Source organism: Conger conger, chromosome 8, assembly GCF_963514075.1.
Source record: "Conger conger chromosome 8, fConCon1.1, whole genome shotgun sequence".
Classification (NCBI taxonomy): Eukaryota; Metazoa; Chordata; class Actinopteri; order Anguilliformes; family Congridae; genus Conger; species Conger conger.
In genome coordinates, this window is record NC_083767.1 from 35,269,479 (window position 1) to 35,279,200 (window position 9,722).

A 9,722-nucleotide genomic window follows, 5' to 3' on the forward strand; every position below is an offset into this window, starting at 1 on the left:
TGGTGGATAAACAGGGAAACTCAATCTTTCTGCGCTTTTAATTTACAAATCCATTTCCAAAAAATATTAACAGTCATTTTGTTTCAAATGATGTATGTTTTGTTCCCACAAAATGCTGTTTTGGCTCTGAATCAAAATCTCTGAAACGGCACCAGCCTGCTTACCTCATCGCAATAAAAGCCGTACTGTTAGCGCACTTAAAAAACCAAATGAATCCTTTACACTGCAAAGTCAATTGGTATAATTATATTAATTCTACCTGGCTCATGATATAATATTTAACATCAGTAATTGTCTGAGTGTGTTCTTCCTTTTTGACATTTCGTTTTGCCTGTTTTACAGTATGTTTTGAAAAGCACAACGTGTTTTTATTTTTTAAGTGGAACGGAAACATATTGACATGTTGTGTCTCTGCATACTGGCTTCAATTTCCCCTGAACCACAGACTTAAATATTCACGCCTAACACACACAGACAGGCCAACTACAGCATTCCAAGTCTACAGTTAGCAGGAATAAGACCAGCCCCCATTCACAAACACGTCAACGAAGAAGCCAGAATCAAACGTTCACAAGTTACTCGCAACCATACATAATTTCAACAACCCCTTGGAAGACAAAAAAATCTGAAAAAGAACAACACTTTTTGGACTCTCACCAAGAGTAAAAATGATATGCTGCAAATAACACAAAATACGTGCAGTATTTACCAAGTGATTTCAGCAAACAGAAAGAACATTGTTTTGCTAAATTCATTATGGTCATTACCAAAATGTATTGACTCATTTACAATGAATGGCTAAGAATACTTCTGTTCATCATTAGAAAAATACTTCTGTTTTTCCTAATAAAGATGACTGCTGTAGTCACAGTTCAGTAACAGAAATGGTGGCTCACACAAAACATTAGAAATCACACTCCATGGTGCTACTTTCAAACACTTTAACAGACCTATCTTTCTGAGAAGATGAGTATCATTTAGAGCATCACTTGAAGCAAAGAATCCAGATATTGAATGAGCCCAGGTGAGCACTCACACCTAAAGTCCTTCTGTTTAAAGTTGTCTTAAAAACAGCCCATTAAAATTCCTCAAAATGTCATGATCTTTAGTACTATGGCTAAAAATAAATTTAAGCACCATGCATGTGGAACAGTGGAATAGTAATTCTGAGGCGTTTAAGTGAGGGGAATTTTAAACTGAGACCGAAAGTCTCCGTTCCCTGTTAGAAGGACAGGCACAATGTCGCGAGGGCCATTCCACGCGAAAAACCAAACCTCGCCTCGCCCCCCCTCCAACCGTGACCCCACCACCCCCAACACCCCCCCCGCCCCCACCCGTCCTCAGCACACTGCCTACCTTGGTCCTGGACGTAGTAGGCGAGAAACAAGTCCAGCTCCTTAACCGAAACGGTTATGTGGTGCGGCTGGACGCAAAGTGCCGGGTTGGTGCAGTGCGGCGACTTGACGAGCCGCTCGCCGTCGGTACTTTCCAAAGGGATGCCCTTAAACAGGATGACCATCACCAGGTCCAGCCTCCACACCTTGTCGGCCTGCCGCAGGCAGTCGATGCGCCGGATCTTGCCCTTCTGGTCGGGGTTGGAGAGCACACAGCAGGGGTGCTTCTTGCCCGTGACGGAGAGGACAAAGTCCTCGCGGTACTCCTGGCGGATGTCCTTGCGGAGCTTGGCCAGGAGACGCGAGGCCCACTTCTGCTTGATCTCGGGCTTCTCCCCCAGCAGCTCGTCCTTCACCGCGCGCTCCTCGTCCTTGGACATCCGCTTCTCGTGCTTCTTGAAGTACTTGCGTTTGCGCGCCTGCAGGTTGAACCAGGTGTAGGCGATGGCGCGCACGTGCGGGAGAAGGGCCTCGATGAACGGGTGGAACTCGTCCTGCGCCCGGCGGGAAAGGAGAGGGACGGAGGAAGAAAGGGTGGGAAAAAAGGGAGAGAGAAAGAGAGAGTCAGGGAGAGAAGGGGGGGAGAAAAAAAAGTTTACAGAAACAGCCATGTACCAGAAGTGACCTTTTTGGCAACGGTTTCTGTCCAATTAGCCCCGACTGCCGTCGAAGCCAAATGGAAACAAACGGTACTCTATACCAGAAAAAAAGAGAAGTTAAACCACCTCCAAAAAAAAAAAAAGAAAACTGTTTCGCTACAAATACCACACACACAACAGTGCAGCCGCTTCGCTATGTTGCATTTAAATCACAAGCGCCATCAGACACTACAGATTTCCTCCGCGCAACTGACCCGCATACCACCGAGCGAAGGCCTGCGTTATTGACCAAGACATCGGCCTACTGTACTTTTTCCTCATTTACAAAGAACGCGAGCGTCGCAAACACACGCAATAAAGTATCTGTTTCGCCGCACGTCGAACAACTGAGGTCCGGCCGCCAGCGTCCGTTTTACCATCTCGAAAACGGCCGCAGGTATCGCCGGGATACGGCCGGCGCAGGTGCTCGCTGGGCAAACGAGCGCCACGGTTTTACTTCTCCTTCCCGGGAAACGCTGGCACAAAGAATACGTGTTCGGAAAACAGCACGCCGTTCTCCTTTTTGGGGGTCTGTTTTTTTTTTTCCCCCCTTTTTTCTCGAGCATGCTCTGAGCAATCGCCCGCAGCCGATACATGGAGCATGCGCCCTGGCGCTTAACCCTTTGAAGAGTAGCTTCTTTGGGATGTTATTTGTTTGTTTGTTTTTTTTCTTTTTCGTTTTTTTTCTAAATCCTAAGTCAGTGTTCGAGAACTCCACTGCGTTCGGTTACCGGTAGTGACTGTTACGTCAGCAGTAGAATGTTTAAAGCGCATTGTGATCTTACACCTGAAAGCGTTATGCGCACTATTTTCTTTTTAACGATTGTCGAGCCACCCTAGCATTCCTGTACAGGCGGCACTGTCTCTGTAAAATGTGGCACCGGAGAAGGGGGGGGGGGGGGAGGGGGTTTCGCCAAAAATCACTCTGCCCCCCACAAAAAAGGCAACCCAGTCCCAGCCGTAGACACGACTAACCTTTCTGCCCGCGGTCTGGCGACACCAGGCCCAGGAAAGGCCGAAGGAGGGGGAAGCGGCTCTTTGCGCTCAGACCGGGGAGAGAGCGGCCCGTTCCGACGGTGCGGGCGGACACGGGAGCCGGAGCTCCCTAAAGCTCCCTTACATTTGTTAACACATCGCAGGCATGAGGCGGCCGCTCCCCTGCTCCGTTTTCAAAAACGAACCCAGAACCCAGAAAAAAAAAATGGCAACCTGGCACCGAAGGCGGCATTCTTTCATGACGGCCCTGAATGCCTTGGCAAGGGCCAGGTTTTTAAAAGAACGCAGACGAGCAGGTATTCAAACACCTTTACCTCCAGGGCAGTCAGCTTTGTTTTTTTTTTGGTCTTTTTCTTTCTTTTTTTTTTTAAGCGCTCTATCAAGAGCAGCGCACGTATCAGCAGCCAAATTTACACAAAACAAAAAGCCTTTATTTTTTCATACGGGATTCACCCAAAAAGGCCTCCCTGTAGCCTATGAAATACTGCACCAGGGGTGTCCTGGCGGTTGGCGTAGGTTCATGAAGTGCAATGAAAAAAGATCTACAGATTTAACACATTTAAAATTTACACAAATTTTTTATAAAAGAATAAAACTGTGGATACAGTATATTTTTTCAAATAAACTCCGTTTTACATTTAAAATCATATCAAGCTAAACCTAACTAATTTTTACTCCAATGGGGGGGAAATAACTGCAACATTAAAGACTGAAAAATTATTGTAAAAATTATTTTGGAAAAAAAAGAAAAAAGGAATGGCATAGTGGGGAAAAATTAATCTTGAGCAAACAGCCATATCCTCCCTGCAACCGCACCGAACCAACAAGCCGGCAGCGCTGAAGGGGTAGCCGAAAAACCGGGTTAGTTAAACAACATGAAATCTCAACTTCTTATTTATTCATTGGCTTTTCTTTCTTTTTTTACACTATTAAGCAAACTGTGGCAGCCCTGCTCTTTTACACGGAGCACTGTAGGGTTAAACCGCATATTGTGCTTTGAGCGGGCAGCGGCGCTTCTGGGGAAAACCACAGTCAGTGATATCCTCCATGTCTCTCCTCCTCTGACAGCCAAGTCAAAGAGTTCACTGTGCCCAGAAAATACAGGCTTTAATTGAGAATTCGGCACACAGTGCTTGTGTTGTGGTTCAAAAAAAAGAAAAGGCCAAGACAATGACGGCGAAATACAAAAAGGCTCCCTTGAATGATAAAAAGAGCAAAAACATTTTCTCACATAGTTGAAAAAAATACTCCCACTTTACTAAAGAAAAGATGACTATGCTAAGTGCATGTGAGTAAGTATGATTGACAGTGGGATAACAAGTAAATAATTATATTAATAAAGGTCAATTTTCATGAAAATGCTAAAATATAGAATGCTACCACAATATTTGTAGCGAAATAAGAAATTAAATTCGTAACCACTGTGTTAGGACACAACAGACACAACTGATAAAGTGTGGTATGCATTTATGAATTGCTCACTTGGGCATGAGACCAGTGTAATCCAACACACCAGTCAAAATTACAATTAAATATTACCCTTCTCATTTGCCCATTTGAACTCATCCTTTGATGCAAGGAATGTCAAATAATTATGAATATAGTATATACAAAATGTGTGTAAAATTCTACATACTGTTTATGCTACAAAAATACAGTGATATGCAAAGGAATGGTTAGGCCAGAACTTGCATGATAACATATAGGTTATATATCTGTGCATACATATGCGTCTAATGTTCATTTATTTGTGTAATATTCTGGACAAATTCAGTTGTTGAACCCGCGCATTGCACACTCTGTAAAGGTGCAAGTTCCTTTGCAGGGACTAAATTATATCTCAGTCAATCACTTTCTGATGCCAAACAAAATATAAACAGTAAAATCGTGTCAGCCAAAAAGCCAAAGGACTGTGTCCAACCACTGAATCAGCCTTATCGTTGCTTTCATCTTCATTCACAATAAACGAGTCCCCTCCCTTGTAGCGCTTAGCCTACATAGGTTCCTTTACAACCCAAAGTTAATTTAAGAAATGCTCTACGTTCACAATATTTTCTTGACGCTTATACATAAATTTCATTTAATTACGTCCAAAAGGAATTAAAGAGCAGATTATTAAAACTGCCTCCACCATTAAAATTGCGGTTTTTATTTATTTTTCCAAGAGAGCCCCTGGAATAAGAGTAGCCTGTGAACTAAAAGTTCATTCTATAGCAATGTGTCTAAAACATGAATGTACTGCTTAGTTATTTTTATATTTAGCAAATCACAGATTTATACAACAATAAACCCGCTTTTATGGAGGCTACTTTATCTGGATATATAAAATCATATAACTTTTATGAGTTTATATTCATACATAATATGTAGGCTAAGCATTTTCTTTTTCGTCCCTTTGACTGTATCGCTTTATTCAATACTGGCCTCTCGATTACTAAGGCATTTTAGCTCAAGAAAAAAAGGCAAATAATTTAAATCAGTTACCCTATAGCGATAATTTATTTTTCATCAATTTCCTCTTTCCAGCGTTCGACCGTTCGTTCCGTCACTTACAAAAATTCGATATATGCTAACGTTTAGGTAGATTTACACTGCCGTCTGCATAGGCTACTGCAAACGTTTCGAATATCTTTCGAGATGTATTACGGATTAAAATCCATCATTAAATGGCAATGCAATAATAAAAGAAAGCAGCGAATAAACCAAAAACAGAAAAATATGTACCTGTGTCAGACAAATTGGAGAATACATCACCGTGTTTAACCGAAAGTTACTTCACTCAGCTACAGAAGTCCAGCATGTGGGTTGATTTTATCGATTCATTCTTGTTCGCGCAGCATGCACGGAGATGCAAAGTTAGTCTCATAAAAAGATGTCTTATCCAAGGGCGTCAAACAACTTTCAGGATCCAAGCAGTTTCATTAAGCCATGCCAGACGACATATCTGATTTTAATTTAAATAACGTCATTAAGTCCTGTTACATCCACAGCGAATCTCCTGCTCCCCTTGAACCGAAGGAAAGGGGGGGAAATACCGGAATCTAAGATGAAGCCAGTCTCCAGGCGGGGAGGAAATCGTTCAAAAGTATATTATAAAAACTTGAAGGCGCCAAATTTCTGATCCCGTATTTGCTTTTCAAACTTGATATAATATCGACCGGTAACACCCTCCCGACTGCTCGATCCTAACAAATCAGTCTCAAGTTTTTTTTGTTTTTTTTTTTCATTTAATTACAGTCATACTCCTCCTCTTCCAGCAAACGAATTCCATATAGCTACACCAGCCCACTTTCCCTGTTCTTTCAGATACCTCTGCAGAAAAAAGACGTCTTTCCCTCTTCTCTTGGAGTTATGATTTTATACGCGGAAGACTTTGGACCAGCGCCCCGTTCGTATAGGAATGAAATGGAAAATTCCTTTTAGCAGCGTTGAGCTCAAGGGCCTTATTCGAACTTGAACTCCCAACTCGCCGCTCTGTTGTACATAGACTAACTGCAAAGAGATATCCCATTAAGTTACAGATCGTGCACGGATGGTTAACATACAGTTACTGTTTTAAGTAGGCTACTTCATTTGTATAATGCTAAAGACGACTAGGTAAATCTCTAGGTTTTTTCACCAGATTTCTTTACAAATCGCGACGGATAAACATTGGCGGACAAAAACGTGTAGCATTAAATCAATCTAACATAAACCAAATGCCCTAGCCTACGTGCAAATACGGACAACGCGAGCTCATAGCCTATTTTCAAAACGGCAACTGTGCAAGTTGTGGTAGTGAACAAGGCGATGTTTATTTTCTCTTAATATAATATTATTAATATTCACTCAGCGTTTGGACAGGAAAGCGATAGCCTGTTAGGAATCTGCATATAATGTGCGATATCCATACAATGGTTTGCAGAAAAGTTACATTCAGGGTCCAACTGAAAAAAACAAAACATTATCGCTCACGCAGTGTAGGCTATTTTAGTTCGTTGAGTATAGGCTACTGTGATCAAGCATGTGTCTCATGAGGTAAGAACAACAGATATGATTATCATGGTATGGTAACAGTCGCATATCAAGATGAAATCCAGTTGATAGTTTGTCTGCTTAACAACATGCATTCATATATTCAGATGAAAGTTTGCTGAGAGAGGCCATGCACTAAAACACCTTATATGGCATATAAAAATATCACAAATACCCGGACTAAGGCTTTTACATTATCGACGATAATGTTAATAAATACACCACATTTGACTATACTGGTTTGGTAATTTTGTCTACAAAATACAACTGATTTCCAAATAGAACTAAAGTGTATAAAATGAAAATGTTTGGTCGTGAATTGCCGCATACCAAGTGTTCTGTAAGTTGCCTGTTTAAATTATAATATACCACACCATGTCATTATAGACACAGGCCTACGATAACCTAAGTAAAATTTTCGGTAGCCTACATGCAAAGCACATAACTGAGAGAGTATATTGCGTTTAGGTGTAATACAAGTACTAAAATTAAATTATTCAAATTTACAGTAACTATCTCGGTGCATTTTAGTAGGGTACTACTACTACCCCTGTACATTTAAGCGTTAGAGAGAGAACTGTCCCAAACCAGTCCAGACTTAGGCGATTCAACTTTGGGCGCTTTTTTAGAACTGTACCCAAGGTTACAGCTTGAGACTCCTTAAATCCCCCTCTTAAATTCTGCCGCGGTTCTGAAAGCGGGAGGAGAAGACAGTCCGTTCGCGGGACTAATAATAATTCACATCACGCCACATCGGCGTCTTGTGTCAAAGTCGAATCTGACTTCCCCACCCCCTCGCCTGCGAGTTGCCAAGTGTTCACACGCTGTGCGCAACTTAACTTCATGGAAGACGCAACGCCTGTTTTAACAGAGCGATGCAGTAAGAGCGTAAAAAGAGCCAGCAGCATGCCATGTTTTCAAGAAGCTAAGGCATAACTGCAGATTGATCTCTATCTTACAAACTAGCCTGCTAGCGAATTCTATACCATGCATGAGCCTATTCACTACACCGCCGACCGCAGGCTGATGAAGAAAATGCTGCTTCAGGTTGATACTACCCGCAGAAATAAAAACATTGCATACAGTATTATTCCAAAGGGCAGAACATCGTCAATTCACAGGCTATGTAAGTGATCCAGTTTACGACTGCAAAATGAATACAAATGAAGTATAAAGCATGTTATTTAATCAGCACAATACACCAGGAACGCCGTAAACCGAAGGCGAAAATGCAGCTAGCCAACGTAGCTACTCAAAGCATCGTTTCAGAATCTCACTGAAGTTCACTGCCAGAAGAGGGGAGAAAAAAAGTTCGCTAGCGCAGGAAATGTGCCAAATGCAGCACTTTTTTGGCGCTAGCTCCGCCGCCGACTTCTGACATATTACTGTGACCCATATACAAAAGCTGCCAATACAAAACATAAACAATCGAATATTGCATGCCGTTTTTGACGGTCGGCACATGTGCAGTTGTATTCCTATACGTCAACCCCCATAAAGGTGATCATTTTCAGGAGGAACATATAAACTGTAATGCAATACAGTAACAGGCGCACAGTAATTTCAAAATTAATTATATTCCATGTTCACGTACCATTGCACTGTATTGCATGAATTTATACGGGAATCCTGGAATCTGGGCGAACAGAAGCCGGTACCTTCACATTTCTCAAGTTCAATTTTGTGCTTAGTTTTTTTTCCTCCTAGAAGTGCTTTAAAAAAAATAACACCGGAAGAGAATTCTTGGCAGAAAGGCGGCAAAGTCGAGGCAAAGAGAACCTCGGATTTTTTTTATCTTCCTTCCTCTTTGAGTTTTGGATAGGTTTTTGGTTGTTGAGTTGAACGCGATCCAGAAGAGGCAGAGCTTTTGGAACTGGGTAGGTCTGCGCCTTTTCTTTCTCTGTCTGGCTGTCGTCGCTCCTGCTTGCAGGAGACAGGGGGATCTGCGCACTTGGATTGGATTCCTCTCGTCCCATTGGTCGAGGCGACGGCGGTCCTGTAGGCACCCCGTGCCTTCAGCCCCACACTTCCGCTCGGCAGGCACGATTTCCAAATTTGCATATTAACACGGCCCTAGCCTATCAAACGCAAGACTGGCCGAGGCTGAAACGTGCGGAGCACGATAGGTCAAAGACCCGAGACTACCTTTTTAACAGGGGAATCAAAAAAATAATTGGATTAAAAAGGAAAATAAATGACTAACTACATACTTAAGAATATTTGTATATATTTTGCTTTTGTACGCATGTGTACATCTACTTTGTATCTGTTTAATCCATGTCTACGACTTTCCCATAAAATCTGAAATCAGTGCCAACTAATCGGTTGACATAGGCTAAGTAGTAGACTGTTTGAAGAAATGTAGGCTATACGGTTCTAAACTAGGCTTGAACCTATTACAAAAATCATACACTTATGAAAATCATCACTATTTCATACTTTTAAGGAATTACGGAATTTAACTTTAAATGCACCATAATTGGGTTTAGGTATTTGTGCATGTGTTTGTCGTTTCTAGTTGTAGCCTTCCTCCAATAGCAGGATATCAGGACCTTAATGTAGGCTAGAACAACGGCATGATAATGGCTAACGCCAGGTTGAATAATTATTGATTATTTTGACAAATCTCCTTTAATTTGCTGTTTGCTTTGAGAAGCAGGGGCAATAGAAGCAATCAGGT

General features: G+C 42.0%; 1 protein-coding gene across 9 annotated transcripts in view; it reads right to left on the reverse strand.

Annotated features, from left to right (window-relative positions):
* LOC133135710 (nuclear factor 1 B-type) overlaps positions 1 to 8,932 on the reverse strand; it is a 110,738-nt gene extending 101,806 nt beyond the window's left edge. For 4 of the 9 annotated variants that reach the window (XM_061252920.1, XM_061252921.1, XM_061252916.1 and 1 more), the window contains exons 1-2: positions 5,753 to 6,372; positions 1,357 to 1,888 (exon numbers count right to left, since the gene is read on the reverse strand). In XM_061252920.1, coding sequence (XP_061108904.1) covers positions 1,357 to 1,888; positions 5,753 to 5,779 — 559 coding nt within the window. In that variant the 5' untranslated portion in view covers positions 5,780 to 6,372. Of the gene's footprint in view, positions 1 to 1,356; positions 1,889 to 2,409; positions 2,515 to 3,007; positions 3,148 to 5,752; positions 6,373 to 7,679; positions 7,705 to 8,636 lie in introns of those variants that run through there. The other 5 variants (XM_061252917.1, XM_061252922.1, XM_061252923.1 and 2 more) reach the window with 5 other exon arrangements.
* Positions 8,933 to 9,722: the final 790 nt, after the last annotated feature.